Raw genomic sequence first — 21,375 nt, 5'->3', positions numbered from 1 at the left:
CCATAAGGCACAGGTCGTCCCTCCCCATCCCCATCCCCAACAGCTCCAGGCTTATCTGCTCCCAGCCTGGCTTCCCAGCAGAAAGAGCTTCCTTCCCCAAGAGTTCAATCCAGGACTGACTCGCATTGACCCCAGCTGGCTCACATGCCTATCCCTGGGAACCGATCGCTGGGGCCGGGGGACTAGAATACGCCCACCCTGTCGGCACCGTGGAGCTGAGCTGGGGGGTGGCCCCAGGCTGAGGCCGTCCAGCTCCTCAAGGGACAAAAGCAGGTGCTACTCACCCAGGAAGGCAGTGGGTCCTGGTGCCACCCAGCGATCACCTCAGCTGTGCAAGAGACTGGGGGGCAAGCCCCACCTCCACCCCAGGTGTAGGGGGCAGAGTAGCACGGAGGTGACCTCGTCTGGCCCCAAACCCAGCCCGCCCCTTCGTGATTACACCCCCAGAGCGGGAGCAACAACCCAGTGGTCTCAGAGGAGCCCTCTTCTCCTCTTTGGCCCTCGGTTTTACTCATCTGGAAAGTGGGATAACGAGGCTCCCAAGCAGTAAAGGAAGTGCCTCCCTGAGGCCCGCGTGGCTCACACCGAGCCTCTCCCTCACTGGGCACCCTCCCCCGGCCCCGGCCCCACCCCCCCCCCCCAGCTCAGAGGGTAACAGCTGGGAGATCTGCAGGCGAACTGGCTGGGGGAGGCTGTCTGCCCCTGCCTCTGCCGGGTGCCGAGGGGAGAAACAGGTCCCGCCTGAAGGACCCCTGAGGAGCAAGGGGGCCACAGGATTCCCAGCACAGCCCAGTGTGTGCTGATCCCCATGGCGGGGCTTAGGCTCCCCCCCTCCCCCGGCTTGTCTAGGCAGGTGCCCCCCAAGCGGTGGCTTCCTGGGGAACGGGATCCCCGGAAGCGCAGCACAGAGGGGGCACGAGGTGGGAGGGAGGCGTGTGTTATGAGCCAATCATCACGTGGGCAACAGGAGTTCCATCCCACCGGGGAACATGTACCCCAAGTCGTCCCCAACTCCCAGGGGTGAGGGGGCGGGGGTGCTCGCCCAGCCCCACCCGGCCCTGCTCCCATGGGGCCGCTTCCGGGGGCTCATCCCCCCGAGGCTGGAGGAAGTGAGCCGGGCGGCGGGCGGTGGCCCTTGGCAGCCTTCCGGCGTGCCAGGAGAACGTGGGTGCCCGCGACGTCCCGTGTCTGCGGCCACAGCCCTGGGCACGTCCCGCCCTGCCCTTTCTGCCCCCTTCTTCTCTCTGCCCCGCTGGCCAGGGCCCAGCCCCGGGGGCCAGGCGTCCAGGGTCACAGCCCTGCCATCCCTGACCCCTGACCCCAGGCCCCCTGGGGCCTCCCCCTTCCCCAGCCCCCGCCCCGCGCCCTCCGAGCCACCAGGCCCGGCTCAGTGCCTACTTCCCTCTTCCCTGGTGGGTCACAAGCGTGAGCCCTTCAACACACTGGCTGCTGCTGACACGCTTCACATGGACCCCAGACCACGGTGGCGGCTCTGGGCTTGTCACCAGCACGTGTGCGAGTGAACACGTGTGTGCGTGCCTGGGAGTCAACATATTTGTGTGCCCACGTGTGCACCTGTGTGTCTCGTACACGTGTCCGTATGTGTGTGTGTGTGTGTGCATCCGTGAGTGTGTGTGTATGTCTGGGGGGTGGGGAGAAGAGGGGACAGGGTGCTGTGTGTGCATAAACGTACACGTGTGTGTGCCCGGCCCTCTGGGCTTGCGGGACCAGGGACGGCCTTACCGATGGGGACGAGGAAGGAGCCGGGGGGCCCCTGGGCCCCTCCCTGAGCCCGCGCCCCAGGCTGGCTGCGGGGGAGACAGCTAATAAGGGACAGGGAGCCGTGCCCTCGGAGGACGGTCAGAGCCCGTTTCTCAAAGCGTCAGGCCCGCGTCCCTCACCTCCCAGGCAGGTCACCTCCGGGGCCATGGGGACCCTCGGAACGTCCACGAGAAGCGCCTGGCGCTGTGCCCGAGCCGGGTCAGCCCCGCAGACGTCCGCAGCTGTGCCCACCATCACTACTGACGATGACGGTGGCCGAGACTGGCGGCCATGGCCCCGGCCCCCCCAGCGCCACCGCGGTTCGCCCTGCTTCCCGCTTGGGGCGGGAAGTCCACTGGGACTTTGGCAACTCTGCCTGCCCTCCGGTTGCCACCATCCAGAGCCTCAGTCCTGGGACCCAGGAGGGTGTTTTCGGGGCTCCGAGGCCGGTCCCCGAGGCTGCCACCGGCTGATTAGCGACAGGAAATGGGCTGGCAGCGGATGGCCCTCCAGATAAGCCTGGCAGCGCCCGCAACCCCCTCCCGGCCCCCAAGCCCTTATCAGCTGCAGCAAGTGTCTCTGAGCTGGGAGCCCCACGCTGACCTCCCCGACCCCTAGCCAGTGTTGGCAAAGCAAGACCCGGCAGGCCGGGGGAGGGGAAGGCCCGGGTCCCCTAAGAAAAGCCAACACGCCCGGCAGGATCGCACCTGACTCGACCGACCCTGGGAACCCCGACTCTTCCCTGGGCAGAGGCCGGGGTCCCGCACCACAGACAAAGGGAATTTGTAAATCTCCAAGTCAAAGTAGCTGGAAAAGGCCCCAGGAGGCCCCTGGGGGGACCACCAGGGATGGTGCAGAGGGGGTGGCCCTGGCCAAGCCCCCTCTTCCTGTCGGGGTGACCCCATGTCACTTCAAAGCCAAGGGCGACCAGGGGAGCAGTCGGTGGGTTCTGGGGCCAGATCCAGCCTCGAGCAACTTCTCAGCTCACCACGCTTCCTCCTGCCCCACTCCCTGTGAGCACTGCCGTGACTGGTCTCCGTCCCTCCCTCTGTTCCCCTCCTGGTCCGGCCTCTCCTGGCTCAGGACCACCCCAGACACTCCACCCCGAATGGACGGTCCCAAAACTCCTGCCAGAAATCTCTGATGCCCACTCATCACCAGCCGGATCAGGTGATGCTTGCAAGCTTCAGTTTCCCTGAACTTAAACTTTTGGGCTGAGAGCTGAAGGAGGGACTCGGCCGGTAGAAGCTGCAGGACTCAACAGCACGTGCAAAGGGCCCGTGGTACGCTGTGACTGGTGTGTCCGGCGAACAGCGAGGAGGCCAGTATGGGCCTCACAGCACCAGCTTTTACTCCCAGGACAAGGGGAGCCACACAGGGCTCTGAGCTGGGAGACGTGACCTCTCTTTTGGTGACCGGGACCCCTGCGGCTGCATGTGGAACACGGACCGCGGGAAGACGAGGACAGAAGCAGCCAAGGGCCCACGGCGAGGGTCCAGGACAAGAGGGGATGGTGCCTGGGTTGGGGGCAGATTCCTGATAGGCTTTGCTGGTGGAAACGTCGGACCCGGCAACGGGTTAGACGTGAAGGTGAGGGAGAGAGAGGAGTTGACAGCAGCTGGAATCTCTGGCCAGAGGGGGAGGTGACGTCTGGGCCAGATGACAGGATGGGGACGGATTGCACGTTATGGGGCCCGACTCTGCTCTGCGGGATCCGGGGAGGATAAGCCTGGTGCCTGGAGTGCATCCGGCCCAAAGGAGGCCCCACCCGAGACCTCCAAGCCTTAGCTCAAACCGGCCCCCTCACCAGGGTGCCCATTCCCTTCCCACTAGCTCCCCAGGAGCCCCTCCATCCCGCGCAGCCCAGCTGTGGTGTCCACCCCCTCCCAGGCTCAGGGGCCTCTCCGCTGACAGCATCGATCAGACCACACCGTGCTAAGCTTGTCGGGTCACGTGTGCACGCTGCTATTCCCTCCCCAGACGGCAGGCCAGAGCAGGACCGCCCCTGGGTTTCCCCAGTTTCCTCAGTTCCGGTTCCATCACTACCCTAAACTTCGTCTCGTCCAGCCACACTGGCCTTCTTTTCCATACATCCTACCCCAGGGCCTTTGCACTTGCTGCTGTCTGCCTAGAACCCAGCCATTCTCCAGCACCCTGTGACACCTGCTTCACAGGGCTCAGCGGTATCCAAAATTATCCCATTTGTAGGCTTGTTAGGTCACCCTCACTAGATTATAAACCCCAATGGGATAGCATCGTGTCTGCTTTAGGACTCTCTTCAGTGCTTTGCCTCTGACCGGCACAGGTTTCTTGGAGTAAATGACTTCATCCTCTTTCCAGGCGGAATGCTTCCTCCGTGAGTCCCCCGTGATTTCTCCAGCATGGAGCTGTGGCTCCAGCAGAGTTCTGGGAAATGCCAGAACTAGCCCTGGGCTGGGCCCCCTCAGCCCCAGACCAAGACTTCCCTTCCTTGACCTCGCACCCTGCCTGCCTCCCAGCATCCCCTAGGGCAGCTGGCCCACACACCTGCTGTTCTCTCCTCTCAGCAGTCCTCACTCAGGTTCATCTAGAAGCACTTCCCTTCTCCTGGGGACAGGTCCCCCCATCCCACGGGGTTCCGGGGAGCCACCACTCAAACCACCACGCTGGCCCCTGACCCCATTCCCAGGACGCTGCACACAGCTTGTCACCTATGCAGAGCCAGTCAGCCCTCCCCTGGGTTTTAAGCAGACTGCAGGGGAGCAGACACCCAGGGCATTCGGTGGGGGGCATCAGCTCCTTCCCTAGTTCGTGGAAAGGGGGGTGGTAACAGGACCCCGTCTGTCCGGTCACTCTGGATGCCCAGAGGCCAGTGCGAGCAGGTGCTCAGCAAATGCCCAGCTCCCAAGCTGTGACACCAAGTGATCACCGTGGCAGGGAGGGGGGGGGAGGGCGGTGGGGGGAGGGGGGGAGGGCGGTGGGGCAGCGATGCCGGAGGCTCCCGTGCAAGAGAAAAATTACAGACCAAGTTTTTCTTTAAAGAAAACAAGTTTTATTTTTATAATCAGAACGTTCTAATAAAAATATTATTATAATATTAGCTACCTTTATTTTCTGGGCTTTGACTCTGTACCAGGCGCGCCGCAAAGTGCTTGCCCACGTCGGTCAGCCCCCTGAGGCCACCACTTCCCTGAGGTAGGTCCGAAGGAATACCCCCAGCGCCCCCCAACTTGGCGGCCCGCCCTCCCCAAACCCTCCCACGGGTCTCCTCCACGAGGCTGCCCCTCGGCTCACTCCCCCCTTCCTCTGAGTGGGGGCCACCGCACGGCCCATGGTGCTCTGTCGGGGAGCCCCCCTCCCCCCCCCCTGCCTGGGGGCACCTCTCTCGCCCCACCCCCCCACCCCGCCCCCAGACCGAGGCCCCCGCCAGGAGGCGGGACGTGTCTCTGCTCAATCCCAGGGCCCCAGCTGGTACACAGCAGGTGACGCCACGAGGGAGGGGGGCGGGCAAGGCCGGGTGGTCCTGCACTCGGAGCCCCGCCCACTCGCGGGCCGGGAAGGTCGGTTAGCTCCGGCCCCTCGGCCAGCATCACCTCGGGCCACACTCCCTCCTGCCCTTGGTGGCTGCCCGTCGCCCAGAGAGACCTGCCTGGAGACGCCCACCCTCCGAGGGGCTCCCGGGGCCGGCAGATGCTTCGCCGCGCGGAAATACCGCCACCGTCGCCTTGGGCGGAGCCAAAAAGTGAGTCTCTCAAAGTCAAAAATAGGTTCTGGATTCTTGGTGGTGGGAGTTCCCGTTGAAAAAATAGACTACGCTTCTGAAATCATCTTAGTAGCAAAACAAGGACGATAAGAAAAACGTTGCAGCCCGACAGAAGGGGATGTCGGCCGGCTCCCCGTCGCCAGCGTGGGGCGGGCTGTGGTCTAGAAAGTGCGAGTCCGGGGGCCAGACGGGCCCCCCGCACCTTCCACCACGGCTCACCGCCCGCTTCGGCGGGCCTCTCGGGCTTCCCCGGAGTAAGGCATCTCCGAGCGGGGCGAAGGGCAGCCGGTCCGCGGGGAGGGGTGGGGGAGGGGGAGGGGGGGGGAGGGCCCCGGCCAGGTGCGGTGGGGACAGGGCCGTGGGCGCCTGGGGTGCAGGGAGGGGCAGGAGAAGGGGAAGGCGGAAGGCTGGCGGTGTGTGCGAGGTCTGGGTTGTGTCTTCGAAGAGCGCTCGGCCGTCCCTTTTCCCCGAAGTCCTCCCTCAAGACGCGGCTGGTCCTGGATTTCAAGAGAAGCGGTCTCCGGCCCATCGGGGGTCAGGCGGGGCTCCCGCGGGGCCTCCGGAGGTACGTGTGCGGGCGCGCACCCCGAAGCCCGGCCGGCCGCTTGCCCGGCGTGTGGCCGACGGGGCCGTGACGCCAGGGGCGGGAACGGCCCTCACTGCATCCTGTCGGGCTGCAGCTGCGGAGGCTGGTACTGCACGAACGTGGCGCCCGCGGGGGCCGCGGCCGAGAGGGCCTGAGGCACGGCGGCCGGGTAGCCGTAGCCCACGAAGCTGGCGGCCGTGGCGGGCGAGGCGGCGTAAGGGTACTGGTCAAAAGTGGCCGGCGGGTACTGGGCGTAGGCCGGGCTGGCTGGCGTGTATTCGATGTAGGGGGAGGACAGCGACGGGACCGGGGCGGCCGGGATCACCACGCTGGGCTGGACGATGGCTTGTGGATAGATGTAGTGGGGGGTCAGCCTGCGGGGCCAAACACAGAAGGTCTGGGTCAGGGGACGGGGCGGTGGAAAGCTGGCTCCGGAGTGGAGGGGCTGGGTGATGCTGTGTCCCCGCTCCCGAGGACCGCTCGTCGGTCAGATGGGTATGGCAACAACGCATCTTCCTGGAACACACCAGCCGTGCTCCTACCACAGGGCCTTTGCACTGACTGTTTGCCCTGACTGTTCCCACTGCCCGTAACACACGTTCCCCGGCTCTCCAGAGCCCCCCTTCCCAGTGAGCCCTTCCCAGGCACCCCCCCCCCAGCCCAACCCAACGCTCTGCACTCCAGCCATCCCCCCACAAGGCCCCCCACAGGGCCAGTGATTTGGGGGGCCCAGGTTTAAAAAGGATTTAGAAGTTTCAGACGGTGACAGCATAGCATCAAGTCTAGCGTGGGCCTTCTGAGCTCAGGTCCCCGTGTGACTGCCAGGTCACACCCCGGCCCTCTGCCTCCCTGTTCGTCTCCCCAGCAAGCCGCCACCACCGGGGGACACGCTGCGCTGTCCCGTCCTCCTCCCCAGCTCCGGAGCTTTGCCCTGGGCACCGACAGCCCAGAGCCCAGCCCACGGCAGCTCAGCGAGCCTCACCGAGTGAGGACTGCAGGAGTGAGGCACGAAGGACAGCAGTGAAGACAAAGAGGACGAGAAGCCCTGGGAGCAAGGCCACCGACCACACCCGGCACCCACGGAGCCGGTCCGAAACCGAAACACCTTCATGCGGTCTGGTCGGACGCGTGCTCAGGCTGCCCTTCACGTCACCATCTTGTTTCATGACAGAGAATGGAGCCCAGGGGGTCAGTGGCTCGGCCAAGGCCCCACGGCGATAAAGTGAGGGGACCCTCCTGACCCACGCGTCTGTCCCATGCCGCAGGCTAATGTGCAAAGCCGTCACCGCACGCCCGGGATGAGTCCCACGTGTCACGGGTGGGGAGACGGGGGCACAGAAAGGCGGTATCGGTGTGGGCCCGCTCGGCCAACCAGGCGCCGGGCGGCCCCGGGCAAGTGGCTGGGCCTCTCGGGGCCTCGCGGCCTGTCTGCTCCACGTCAGGTACCCGGCAGCCCCATCGGGGCAGGCGGCCCGGCCACGGGCATCAGTCTCTCCTCCGCCTCTTCTCGCACCAGCACGGGGCACGCGGGACCCAACTCCCTCCTGCACCTGTGGGGTGGGGCCCTGCTCCAAAGAGAAGCTGCTCGGAAAGAACAGGGCGCCCCGTTCTCCGACACTCAGCCGGGGTGGGCACCGCGGCAGCACCCACAGGATCGGCGACAAGCCCGAGAACGCCAGAGGGTCACCTGCAGGGGCCGCAGCGGCATGCGATGTCCCTCCAGACGCACCACACGCAGTGGCAGTGAGACCAGGCGAATTGTGCTCGACCCCACGCCACTGCCCTCCACGCTGCCGGGAGGAAACCGAGCAGCGGACCCGAGATGCTGTTTATGCTGGGATATCACTGACGCTAAAGCAGCCAGATGCGTATTTCCACGCGGGCCAAGGTGGCTGAGGATGGGCGAGGCGGGCCGTAGGAAGCTGCCGTTTTTTACGGGTCCGAGAACAGACGTCCTACGCACGACGCCCTGAGCGCACAGGCAGGGGCCGGGGGCCGGCGGAGGGCTCCGCGGGTCGTTACAGGGCAGATGGGTTCCCGCGCATAACCAGGAAGAAGGGGCGATATTCACGGGGGCCGAGCGCCCCCCACGGTGGGACAAACCAAGGAGGTCTCTCCACGCGGCGACGGGGACTGACGCGTGCCACGGCGTGGATGAGCCCCGAGGATGTGCTGGGCAAAGGACGCCAGACCCAGAAGGCCACTCCCCCGACAGGAAACGACGGGCAAGCCCGGAGGAAACCGGGGCGAAGCGCCAGGGGCTCCGGCAGGGGGCGGGGCCGGGCCGGGCGTGAGCGCTTGCGGGGCTCCTCTCGGGCTGATGGACAAGTTCTGGGTCAGGCAGAGCGCGCGTCTGCACACGGCTGTGAACACACTTAAGGTCTGAAAACAGCTGTTCGGTTTCAGATGTTCAGATGTTCGGTGACCCGTCCTTTGCGAGAGACAAATCCCGCTGCGGAGTGAGCCGCCCGCGAGGGCACGGCGCGCAGGGCTGCGACGATCTGGCAGCAAAGCGGGCGGGAGTCTGGGGCACACCTGCCGGGGGGGGGGCCCCCAGCGCCGACCGCGCCGCCCTCCCCGCCGCCCTCCCAGCGGCAGCGCCCCAGTGTTCCCACAGCAACACACGCAGGCCGGCGGCGGCCGTGCCTCCCCACCCCCACCCTCTGCCGCGTGTGCCCGGGCAGCTTCCGCCGGGATCCCCGTGCTCTGACTCCGGGCCACAGCGCCCATCGCCCTCCACCGCCCCCATTCCAGGAGCCTCCGCCGACCACCTCCTTCCTCCCCCCATGCAAACCAGAGCCTTGAACAGAGCCAGGCCTGGGTTCGAATCCTGCTCGGTCTCCTGAAAAGGGCAACAGCGATCTCCCGTCTGCCGGGGCCAGGATACGGCCCCCGCAGCTCAGATTCCAGCGGGGCGGACAGACACACAAACATACCAACCCATGACCCGGAGGCGGGACTGCGGGGAGTGATCAGGGTAGGCTTCTCGGAGGAGAGGGCAGCTGCCCTGAGCCCCGAGGGTAAGACAGAGCTGGCCGTGGGGGACCAGCAAGGCAAAGACTGAGGCTGGAGCCAGCGTGTGCGCGGGAGGAGCCGGGCAAGGGTGCCAGGCTGTTGCTTTGAGACCACATCCCTGGGGGCTGCTGTCCCACCTCAGCTGCTGTCCCGTCCCAGCCGTGCCCTGCAGCACCTCCGACGCTCAAGGCCATCCCCATCCGGGTCTGTACCTGCCAGCGACCCCCTGGAGCCCTCACCTCCCCTGCATCTCCTGTGAGCCATGGGGAGGGCTCTGCCCCGACCCCCAGGGCCTCCCCCGAGGCCTAGCTCTGGAACGAGCCGGGCACACAGCGTGTTGATGGAACAACAGCTCACGGGGAACAGGTTCTCCGCTGAGAAGGTCAAGGGGCTCCCGCAGTCAGGACGCTGCCCGGGAAAGGAGCAAAACGGGGGCACGATGAAGCGTGCCTTGGTGCAGCACCCACCGGGACGTCCCTGGCACCACGAGAGCCCCCACCCGGCTCCTGGAGCCTCGGGAACATCTCTCACTTTGAGGCTCTGGGAGCCTGCAGCCCAGAACTTCTCCAAACATGGGCAGGGACGCCCCTGCCTTAGACACCCCCAAAGCATTTGCCAAAAAGGCAGATCCCCTGCAGACAGAGGGGTCAGAAGGGGTGACAGGCCCCCAGGGATCCTGATACACACCCACACTCAGAGCCACTGCCTAGACCCGGGCCTCACCCTGTCCACACAGCAGAAGGATCCAGGGCCGCAAAAATGACAGGTTTCGGGCGCCTCAGTCGATTGAGCGTCTGACTCTTGACTTCGGCTCAGATCGTGATCTCACGGTTCGTGAGACTGAGACCCCGGGTCAGAGTGCGGAGCCTGCTTGGAATCCTCTCCCTCTCTCTGCCCCTCCCCGCTCTCGAGCGCGTGTCCTCTCTCTCAAAATAAACTTAATAAATACACACGTAAGTAGGTAAGACGGACAAACAGGGCTCTGGCCGTATTTCCCCGAGGTCCAGCCGGACGAGGCAGTGGTCACATCTACCAGGTTCTGCACTCTCCGCTGTCAGGACCAGACCTCTGTCCCAGCCTCCACGGGTGAGGGAGTAACTGTCTCAGGCTGGGGAGGAAGGGAGACACCCGGTCCCTGACACCCCCGGATACCGCCCACCTGCATCCACTCACCTGCTTCCCTTGAGCGCTCTGCCCCGCCCCCACTCTATGCAAAAAGTCCGAGATCACCCACAACGCATTTTAAAGCCACAAGAGGTACTGTGTCACCCACAGTGGCAGAGTCTTGCCTCCTTGTCCATACGCTGCCTGCTACCTGAGCCCACAAGGACTGGCTGCTGGCTGGAGCCTGTGACCGGGGGCCCCCGTTGGGGGCCAGCTTGGGTCTCAAGAGGCCATCCAGGTGGCAGGGCAGTCCCAGTCCAAGGCCCAGCATCCAAGCTGCTCAGTGGATCCACAGAGACTGGACCCCCAACAGGTGTGTGCACCCCAGACTGCGATCAAAAGGAAAAGAAGGAACGGGGGCGGGGGGGGGGGGGGGGGTCCTGCCGCACAGTGGGGCCAAGAGTCAGAGGGAGCCACAAAGCCCCAGGAGGCAGGGCACACGCCCCAGGCAGTTTCCCTCCAGCACGGCCGCCCCTCGGCTCTGCATGTGGATTTGCAGAGGCTGACCTCAGGGCCTGCGGGGAGGACCAGGACCCCCCGCCAGAACGGCGACCTCAGCCAGGGCGACTCTGCCCCTCCGAGGGACACCGGGCCACGCCTGGGACATTTCTGGGTGCCACCCTGGTGGGTGGAGTCCAGGGAGGCCGCCAATCCCCCACAAGGCACGGGACGGCCCACCGTGGAGACTCCTCCAGAGTCACACCCCTCACGTGCGGACCCTGCCGCGGGGCAGACTACAAAGAGAAGGGCACGCGCGCTTGGCTCTTGACCGCCCTCGGGGCCCGATGCCCCGGCCCGGCGGGCGCCGGGAAGGAGGCCGGGTGGGGAAGGAGGGGCAGAGCTGCAGGGGTGTGTGCACATGCGCCCACGGGGACCCCACTGAGCTGCCGGGGGAGAAAGCAAGCCCAGCCAAACCTGCCTGAGCGCAGCCCGGCGCCCCCCTCCCCAGGCCCGCACACACGGCAGGAACAGGAGGCCCTGGCCAGGGGGCAACGGGGGCAGGGCCCGCGTGCCCCGCACGTTCCTTGCCACCCCACCCCCTCCCCAGAAAGGCTGGGGCGCCACCAGCCTCCACGTGCTCGACCTTCAGACCTCTGAAAAGGCCACAGGCCGCACAACACTCTGCGGGCGAAGGCTGGTCTGCCACCAGGGCAGGAGCCCCCGGGAGGACGGTCCTGCCCACTCTCCCTCCGCTGCGGCCCAGGCCCCCCCCGCTCCCCCCCTCCCAGTCCCCCAACTGTGTCTGTTCTCCACACCCCGCCCACCTCCCCCGGTCAGTCAAGCCTCCATCTACCACACCCCATCGAAGCAGGTCCTCTGTGCCTGCTTCTGCCCCCATCCGGTGACCAGAGGGTCATCTTAAAAACATCCAACACGGGGCTCCTTGGCTAAGTGTCTGACTCTTGATCCTGGCTCAGGTCGTGATCTCCTGGTTTCAGAGGTCGAGCCCTGTGTCAGGCTCTGCGCTCTCTCGCTCTCTCTCTCCTTCCCCAAATACGTAAACTTTAAAAAAAAAAAAAAAAAAAGAATCCAAGAGACCAGCCCACCCCCAGGATCAGAACCCTCCAGCGGCCTCCACCCTCCCCAGAACCACACCGCTCCCCCTATGGCTTCCCACACAGCCAAGCCTCAACTCCCCCTGCAACTCCTCTCTACCCACTGTCCCTACTCTCACCACCCTGCTCCCCGGACGCAACGGGCACCTCCAGCAACGGGCCCTTACAGCGGCTATTCCCTCTGCGTGCAGGCTTCTTCCCCATCCTCCAGCCTCACCTCCTCAGAGGCCTTCCCCGACCAACCCCCAGGTCAACGCCACCACATCCCACCCACCCCCGGCTTTATTTCCTTCTTACGACCTGAGACCCGTCATTTACTTTCCGTTCTGTTTTCTCGATGAAAATGTAAGCCCCCCGAGGGCGGGCACTTGGTGCCGACCGCCGGGTCCCGAGCACCTGGCACACCATCTGTCGAGTGCGGAGGGCCTCGGGCAGGCCGCGGGATCGCCGGCACCCGGAGCGCAAAGGAGCCTCCCTTGGGCATGCTGCCTGGGTCCTGGGATAGAAGCTGCAGCCCTTTAGAAGGCAAAGGAAGCAGCCCAGCTGGAAACAGCTATTGCCGGACGGGGCCCTGCTCGCAAGTGGGGGGGGCGGAACCTGGCGGCTCGGTTCAAGGCTGGCTCTGGTCCTCGCCAGGTGCCGGGCTGTGTCAGCGCTGCCTCTGTCGGGTGAGTGAGGTCACCCTCACCGCTAGGGCTGCGTGAGGATTTAACGCTCTGCGCGCCCCAGAGAGCGTGGCAGCACCAATGACCTCCTCGGGCCTGAGGGACGACAAGGGAGAGCCCCCAAGCCGGCCGGGACGCACAGAAGGTCCTCCCGCTCACGGCCACCTGGCCCCAGCCCCAGGGAGAGCAGACCAGGAACCCTGGAGGGAAAACCGGACCAGCCAGCAGGACAGCTGGGCCCACGGTCAGAACCTAAAGGTCAGGTGGCCCGATGCTCACCAGGCTTGCTCCGACCAGGCGTGACCATGACCTGCAGGACCGGGGGCTCGTGGCTTCCTGACGGCACATGGGGGAGCCGCGAAGTCTGCCGGGACCCAAGGCACGGCCAAGGGCACCCCAGCGGACTTGGCCCAGCGGAGGTTCAGGGGCAAGAGCCCTGAGTCTGGACCCTGGCCATGCCTGTCCAAGTCCCTCAGCCCTCTCTGGCCTCAGTTTCCCCATCTGTAAACTAACGGTGCCAGCCACAGAGCCCAACAGGGCCTCTGCTGCGTTCCCAGAGGCCCCTTCAGGAGACAGAGGTCTCGGGAGCCTGAGCGGCCCAGTTGGAGAGGCGGCTGACTGCTGCACACGCTCAGAGCAAAACTCCGCTAAAAGGAATCACTACAGCCTCGGGGGACTCGTTTTCTGAAAGCAAAGCCACCCCCAAAAGTAAGAACAAAAAAGGCAAATGAGCCCGTTTCACTTTTTCTGCTCCCTGGAGGTTTTCGCCAGCCGTGCTGGGGACCCAGGCAGCCACCGGGGGCGCAACTGCAGGCTTCTGGAAGGAAGGGGCGCGGAGTGGGACGCCAGCGCAGGCAGAAAAGCAGGTCCGGGGCTGGGAATCCCCGGAGGGGGGACGTGAATGCTCCCTGGGGCCGCCAGACAGCAGGCAGGAGTGGGGCGGCGGCACAAAGCAGGTAAGACGTGCCTCGGTGGGACGCTGCCAGGCCTCCCCCGAACTTGTCCAAACCTCGACCCACACCTGCGCCCTCTCCTCCAGGCCTATCCGGCCTTCCACGTGCTCAGCCCAAACCTCTGGAATCTTCTCAGGCTCCTCCGTCACACATTCTTTAAAATGTATCGTATTCGGGATCCCACAGCTGCTCACCCTGGCCCGAGCCAGCGGCCACCCCAGCTGCGTGGGGACCACGGCCTCCACCGCATGGGCCACACAGCAGCCAAAAGGATGCTGCAAAGACACCAGTGACCCGGCCCTCAGCCACGCAGGGCCCACCTCAGTCCCGCGTCACTCGGAATACGATCTAAATGCGCCCCTGGGCCCCCCAACTCCCCCACTTCCTCCCCCGGCTCACGCTGGCGTCCCCGGCCCGGCCGCCCCTCCCCCCACAGCGCCTACCGCCACCGGGCCTGCCCATGCTGCCGCCAGGCTGCAGGCCACTCTGCAGCTACGATCCGGGACGGCGTGCGCGGCCTGCCACAGAGCTGGCAAACATCTGCTGAACAAACGGGCCGAACGAATGCCCAGCTTCCTGCTTCCACCCACGTGGGAAGGGTCTGGAGCACGAATGCTCTGCTGAGCCCTCGTCGCGTTCACATGGGAGGTGGGGAAACTGAGGCTCAAGGAGGAGAAGTCACGACAAGGGATCACACACACACAGGCCACGGAAAAGCGCCTCCGGGCTCTCGGCCCAGTGCTCTGGCCACAGCAACGTGAGGGGGCCGGCTGGGCCACCCGGGAGCCCTCCCGCCCCGTTCCCCCTGCTCCTCCCGCCCCAGGGCACACCCTTGGGGGTGGCTCAGACACCCGCAGGCCCGTCTGTGGCCAGGCCTCTGTCCCTCGGCTCCGGGCTTCTGGACGAGGCTCTCCGGCCCTCAGGCTGCCAGGGCAGCGGGCCGGAGCGAGGAGCTCATCCTTGAGAGGAACCCAAGAGCCACCCCGGAGGCTGGTTTCTGTTACGGCAGACGGGGACAAACAACAGGTGTGCACGGGCGGCCCACCGGGAGGGCCACGCGCCGGCCCACGCCTCGCTCCAGTGCCAAACAGGAAGCTACGGTGTGGGGAGCAGGGCCACCCCAGGCACCCTGAAAGTAAAAACAAGCCACGTGACGCCACAGCGGGGAGCAGGCACCAGCTTCCTCCCAGCCCCCACGGCCTCCCGCTCTGACCTCACTTCCTGCTGTGCCCCCCCCAAAGGTGCTGATCCCACGCCCGCCCCCCCCCCCCAGCCCCCGAAGCCAAGCTCTGCGACTCACCACCCCTGCCCCGCCCAGCCTTTAATCTACTTCGTATCAGGAAACAGCGGGAGAATCCCGAGGAGTTGCAAAAACAGCACAGGGAGGGTGACGTCTTACACAACCCAGCGTGCGACCAAAACCAGGCACCTGATGCTGGCACGGTGCTATTAACCAGGCTGGAGGTCCTGGTCAGGTTTCGGCGTTTTTTGGGGGTGTGTCCCAGTGTGTCGTCTGATGGCCTTCCCACGGCTGCGGTCCCCATGGAAACCGCCCCCCCCCCACCCCCACCCCCGACCCTGGTGACCCAGGTACTGGGCTCGGGCCCCTCGGCGTGCACACACCTGGGGCCTGGTGATGGCGGGGACAGCGGGGGCCTGCCCAGAGAGCGTAGGCGTCCCTGGACCCACAAGGCACGTACCGCCCCAAGAGGGTCCCATAGTGGGTGTCAGTCCTGGGGTGTCTGGCTCGGATTTGTTCAAGAGCTGGCCAGAGAGAGGTGTTGGGGCCTCGCGGAAGGAAGGAGAGTACTGGAGCCACCAAATCGGGCCCCCGGCCCCACACTGCGTGAGCTCAGACAAGTTTCTCCTCACCCGGTGCCTGCACGGGCAGCTCGGGCAACAGGCCTTGTCGGAGGGCTGCTAGGAGCTGGGTCCCTGACAAATACAAGTCTCTCTGTGGGCCGGGCCCCCGACCCACCGGCTCTGCACAAAGGCACCCACTCAGTGCTCAAGTCAGCCCCGCATCCTGGTCTCCATCCTGGTCATCTCCGGGGAGATGAGCCCAGGCAGACCCTGGGATCCTGGCTCCAACACAGGATGAAGGATGACCCTGCTGTGTGGGACCTGGGGCCCGGTCTCACCCTGGCCACAGAACAGGACTTGCGGTGAATGGATGTGAAGGCCCCAGCAAGGCCCCCTTAAGAAAAGGGACGGGGGCTGTGCCCAGAGAAGCAGCTGGCCCTTCAAAAATAACCCAAGGAGAGGTTCCAAGTACAGCCAGGCCCAGGACAAACCTCAGACCCTGGCAGGTCTTAGGTCTAGCCCTGGACATATACCCTCTGACACCAGGAGGTCCCTTCCAGACAAGGCTCAAAGCTCTGCCCGGACATGTGCCCTCTCCAGACCACTTGGAACTTTCCTGCCTGCAGGCTGCTGACTGTCCCACCCGGGGGGGTCGGCCAAGAGATGCTCAACTGGATGGTCTATGGCCTTGGTCATGTCCTCTCATGGTTAAGTCACTGGTCACCTGCCAAGGAAGGATTCTCCAAACCTCAGGCCTTGGCCCCACACATAGTTACATGACAGGAATGCACAGCCCAAGTTAGGTCCTGAAAGACCCCATCCCCCTTAAAAAAAAAAAAAAAAACAAACCAAAAAACCCGAGAGCCAGGGAATCCAAGCAAAAAGTGTAACTTGTTAAGAAATTCTTTGGCGAATCTCCCACGCCGATGCCTATGGCCCCACAGGCGAGGATTCCACAGTGGCCTTGCCCAAAGGTGGGGCCGTGCAACCTTTAGACCTGTGCAAGGCATAGGATCGGAGCCAGGAAGTCCAGGGGAAGTTCGGCCAGGCAGGAGAGGGGTTAACTGGTTGAAAAGGCCAAGCTGCCCAGCCCTGGCTCCCACCGTGTGCCCTCGGCCGGCGCAGGCCCAGCCTCACTGCCAGCCCGCAGCACACAACACTGACTGCTGAGTCAGGCCAGCCGCGCTCCCGCCCGATTGTTCTCGTTTGCAGAGACAAAAGACAAAAGGGACGCTGACGGCCCAACTCTCCCAACCGAGGGGCACTGGGGGAAGGCAGCTGACCCGGGGCCAGCCCGGCCCTGCCTCGCTGGGAGAGCACCCCCAGGGGCCCCTCCCGCCACCCCGGACCTCAGCGAGGCCTGGTGGGAGGCGGCGGGACCCTGAGAAGCTTTGGGCCACCGGCCGCTGGCAACGAAGACCTGGACGCTCCCTCTGACCCCTTGTCCCCGCCTGGGTCTCCGCCCCCTGGCAACCAACAAGAAGAGCCCGAGGCCTCTTCGTCGTCACAGGTATTAGATGCCAGCCAGAGATTTAGTTACAAGACACGGTCACCTGAAGTCGGGAACGCACGGCGGTAAGATCTGCGCCGACCCCCAACCACCCTCACGTGGGTGGCGCTCAAGGGACCGTGAGGGGAAAGGCTGGGGCACCCTTCCTACCCGCCCACCCCAGAGAGCGGCGGCTGAGTGTGGGCTCGGAGCCAGTGGCCCGGTTTAAGTCACGTCACTTAGGTCACCCCGACGGACTGTTAACCGCTCTTCGCCTCAGTTTCTTCATCTAGGAAGCGAAGGTAACATCAGCCCCAACCTCTGAAGGCTGCTGCGAGGACAGGAGAGGATGGGGGGCAGGGGCACAGAGCACCCGGTCCCGCGTGCCGGCACCGTATGCGAAGAGGTCACTATTTCCGTCAAGGAAGTCACAGACGAGGAAACCGAACGCTCAGGAAGAAGACGCCACCTGCCATCTGCCAAGCGGACCCGGCTGGAATGTGGCAGAACCAGGGTTTGAACCCAGGTGTGCAGGCTCCAGGGGCCAAGTCCTGACAGTGACTGGAGTCCTGGAGGCAGCTGCGGCGGATCCGAAAAGGGCTCAAACGTGCTCGGGGTAGGAGCTGCTACATGGTAAGCAGGACAGAGCCGCTGATGCCCGCCCCCCTCCACCCCCGGTTCTGTGCAGCTGGCCCCTGCTCCAGGCCCTGCCCCTGGCCGCCTGGGACACACCTGGGGAACAGCGCCAAGGCTACGGAAGATGAGGAATGCCCTCCTCACGTGACCTGGACCCCAAGCAGGAAGGACTTCGGATGACGGCAGATGTCCCCAAATACCTCCCCAGACGGCTCCACACATTTATGAAGCAGATGCCAGGGCGAGAAGGAAACCCAGAAGCACCAGCTCCCGGCCGCCCCCGGGCTCCCTCCCAGGAGAACAGACTGAGAGCTGGGCTCCCACGCATGCCAATCCACGCCAAGGCCACCAAGCAGACACAGACGCCGCGTGTCCGGGCGAACACCCCCAGATCGTGGGCACGCAACAACTCCTCAGCCATCTGTGTGACCTGCCCGGTCCACCCGAGCCCAGCTCCCAGCCCTGCCAGGGAAGCCAGGTGGTTCCTCGAACTGTGCCTCTTTCTAGGGCAGACACATGCACGTGAGACACACACACACACGCACACACGCACACACGCAGCCTGAAGCACAAAATCCAGAGCCTGGGATTTGGTTCTGACAGCTTGAGAAGCACCAACGTTCTAAAAGGGGCTGTCTGTGTTCTCACCGCCCTCGCCACCCCCAGGAGCACACCCCACCCCCGTCGACACGCTGCCGGCACTGGGACGCACAGCCAGCATCGATCACGGGGCTGGGAAGTCACACTGCATGGCAGGCTCCTTTGTGCCCCTGAAGTGTGTGTGTCCTTCCACAAGCAGCTGCCGGGACTTATTAGAACTTTAAAAAAAAAAAAAAAAAAGCCAGGCAAGGGTGGGATGCGCTGAACCACAGCACGTCGGACAAAAGGCCCACAGGCCGGGCCCACTGGGGCTGGACAGCTGGCCCCGGTCCCGTCTCACCTGCTGCAGCTTTCCTAAATACCAGACCCCGGATGGCAGTGGCCTGCTGGCACCATCTGTCAGGCACCAGAGCGGGTCACCCGGCACCCTGAGAAGAACGCAGCCGCCGGGCCCACAGAGCACGGGCAGCACTTCCGGAGCGTTCCCTGCCCTCCCTCCCCACAGGCCCCTCCCGAGGTCTCCGCTCGCAGAGCTCAGAGAGGCCGCTACCATCCCCATTCCACAGAGGGAGCTGGGGAAACTGAGGGACAGACGGCTGTGTAGGCTGCCAGAGGTCACGCAACTGGTCACAGGGAAGCCAAGACTTGAAACCAGGCTCCGGCAGCCTCCGTGGTCTCTGGCAGGACCGGAGGAACGCTCTCTGCCTTCTCTCCGTCCTCCCGGCTGGCCCTGCCTCCCTGCCCTCCGAAGGCAATCAGGTTTATGGAAGATCGGAGAAGGCGACGGTTCGCAGACACAGAAAGGTAGATGCAAAGGGCATCCCGTGGGGCTGGCGGTCCTCGGATGAAAGACTCCCTCGGGCCAAGGGGCGCCCGGGGCCTGCTTGGCCAGGTCTGCTCACCCCCCCGGCCCCCCCAGCCAACAGTGTCCACTCACCCGTAAGTCCGTTGGATCAAAGTGGGGTGCAGCTGCTGTACTCCAATGGCAAAGCCTGAAACGAGAGGCCACGTAGGGGCTCAGCCTCACCCAAGGGAGCAGAAGCACACAGCCGTGCCCTCCCCCATCGGAAGGGATAGATAACTGGCTTCCTCTACACTCCCAGGCCACCTTCCCACAAATCCCGAAGCTCCCTGCCTAAGAAAGCCAACGGAGAAGGGTAACAGCGGCCTCTGGGTGTCTGTCCCCCTGATCGCCAGCCCCGGGGAACAACTTCCTCCTTCCCTGGCGGACGGCTGACAACTGGCTGATGCGCCCTCCTCGCCCTGTCCCGCTGGCACATGCACCTGGACGACGGGGTCCAGCTCCCAGGCTAGGGGATGACTGCCCAGGGACAGCTCTGCAAGCACATGATAGCTGACGGCCACTCCTGGGGCAGGGCTGGGGAAGGGGGGGGCCCTTTCCACCCCACAGATACCAACACTGAATATAGCAATCAAGACGAGCCAGGAAAGGAAAACACAGGCTCTCACCCGTCTGGAGGCTCCTCGGCTTGGCACCCAGATACGCCAGGTTCACGTTGGCCTTGCGGCCATCGATGTTGGGGTTCGGGTCTTTGCAAGCTCTCTCTGCCGCCGCCCGGTCGGCCATGGTCACCTAGAGGAACACAGATGCATCAGGGGTTTCCCTTACCGGTGGGAGGAGCAGAGCCCTCTGCTCCGGCAAGAGGCACTCATTTCCCCCTCCCTGGGGGGCCAGTTATTCAGAACCTCTGACCCAGTCCCCACCCCCCACCCCCACCATGGGGCCCTCCTGCAAAGGTGCCCCTGGATTCCAGTTCCTCCATCCAAGTTCATGTGCTGGGAAACCTAGCTTTACCGACAGAAATGATCCCCAGGGGAGACAAGGAACTTCCCCCTTTCCTCCCCAAGGAAGGCAGGGGCCCCGAGCTTGTCCTGCCTGCCTGCGGGGGTGCGAATTTCCTCGTGGGAGGGGTTGGGGGACACCGGTTAGAAGGAAAGTAGGAGACGTGCCTTCAAACCGTTTTTTTTTCTTTTTTTACTTAAGCCGTTTGTTCTGGGCGTTTAAAGGAACTCTTGTAAAATCCTGGAGAGGAGGGGGTGCTAAAGGCCTCCAAAGCGCCCTGAGGTGAAGCCCCTTCTGCTCGCTTGTTGCTCCAGGAAGTCCTGGGAGTAAGCCGACTGTCCCCAGAATCTCGCCACAAACTCCGAAGCGCTAATTGAACACAGCGGCTCTCCCTTTTAACCAAGGAGTGGGGTGGGGGCAGGGAGCCGCGGCCGAGTAGCGGCGGCGGCGGCGGGACGGGCTGGAGCGTGAACCTCCGCCCCCGAGCCCAGGAGGGGGCAGCAGGTGCCGGGGCAGCTGGGCGTGCGCCCGCCGGTGGAGTCGGCGCCCCCGGCGCGGTAAGTGCGGGGCGGGGTGCGCGCCCGGCCGCGGGGCCACTTACGAAGCCGTAGCCGCGAGACTTGCCCGTCTGGCGGTCGGTGATGACCACGGCCTCCTCGATGTCCCCGAAGCCCTCGAAATACTTCCTGAGCGAGGCGTCGGTGGTGTGGTAGGGCAGGCCGCCCACGAAGATCTTGGTGAACGTGGTGTCCTTCTGCGAGCCGTGCATGGCGCCGGAGGCGGCCGGGGGCCGCGGGAAGCCCGCGCTCGGGGCGCACGGCGCGGGCTGCAGCAGCATGGGGGGGGGCGCCCCGCCGCCTACGGACCCGGGCCGCGCGGCGCCGCGCTCATGGGCGGCGGCGGAGAGCGAGCAGGACAGCAGCGGCACCGGTCCAGCCGCCGGGCCCGTCCACTGGCGGGCCGCTCCCACCGAGTGCGCCTCGCCGCGCTGCGCTGCGCCGCGCTCCGCTCCTGCCGGCGCTGCGGGCACTCTGCGCCCCGGCGCCCGCCCCCGGGCTTTGTAAGCGGCTCCGCCCCTAGTCCGCCGCAGCCACGCCCCAGCCGCGGCCCCGCCCCGCCCCGGGCGCGCGGGGCCTGCCGGGAAGCGTAGTCCCGGCCGCGCCCCGCGGCGCCGGGCGGGCGGGGAAGACTTGGGGCGGGGCGCGCACGCGAGCCTGAGTGAGCAGGGTCGTGTCCCCGCCGGCCCTGCCGGCCCGGGGGGTGGGGGGGAGGCCCTCTGCGTGCCCGCAGGGGTCTAGTGAGTTAGAGTCAGCGACGATCAGCATGTTTATTGAGCCAGGGTGAGATGGGATACAGCAACATGTATTAAAAGCTGAAATGATTCTTGTTTTACATGCACATATGATTCACTCGATGAATATTTTTCAGGGCGTTTCATGCGACACTCCAGGATGGGGGCTGCAGGGACGCACAGAACTTACGCCCTAGCTCCGTGGAGCCTCTACGAATAAGACAAGTCAGCGCTAAAAATACAGTGGACAACCCGGAGGGACATGAGCCAGGGATCTGCAATCCGGGAGGGTCCAGAGTGGTCCCAGAGA

General features: G+C 65.0%; 1 protein-coding gene across 1 annotated transcript; it reads right to left on the bottom strand.

Moving 5' to 3' along the window:
• Positions 1-4,784: 4,784 nt before the first annotated feature.
• Positions 4,785-20,797, bottom strand: RBM38 (RNA binding motif protein 38). The gene is made up of 4 exons (XM_060621029.3): positions 20,376-20,797; positions 19,441-19,564; positions 18,908-18,962; positions 4,785-6,463 (listed from the first exon to the last, which is right to left on the bottom strand). Exons 1-4 carry the CDS (start codon positions 20,610-20,612, stop codon positions 6,160-6,162), a joined length of 720 nt encoding a protein of 239 aa, XP_060477012.1. The 5' UTR covers positions 20,613-20,797; the 3' UTR covers positions 4,785-6,159.
• Positions 20,798-21,375: the final 578 nt, after the last annotated feature.

The sequence above is a fragment of the Panthera onca genome, chromosome A3 (assembly GCF_046562875.1).
Source record: "Panthera onca isolate mPanOnc1 chromosome A3, mPanOnc1 haplotype 2, whole genome shotgun sequence".
In the NCBI taxonomy this organism is placed as follows: Eukaryota; Metazoa; Chordata; class Mammalia; order Carnivora; family Felidae; genus Panthera; species Panthera onca.
The sequence above is the reverse complement of the archived record's forward strand: the minus strand, read 5'-3'. Positions and strand labels throughout refer to the sequence as shown.

Coding starts and splice junctions, on each gene's coding strand:
- RBM38 (XM_060621029.3), bottom strand. CDS start 20,612: ATGCTGCTGCAGCCCGCGCCGTGCGCCCCGAGCGCGGGCTTCCCGCGG. Junction 18,963..19,440: donor GCCGAGGAGCCTCCAGACGG/GTGAGAGCCTGT, acceptor CTCTCGTTTCAG/GCTTTGCCATTGGAGTACAG. Junction 6,464..18,907: donor TTGATCCAACGGACTTACGG/GTGAGTGGACAC, acceptor TTGGCCCCGCAG/GCTGACCCCCCACTACATCT.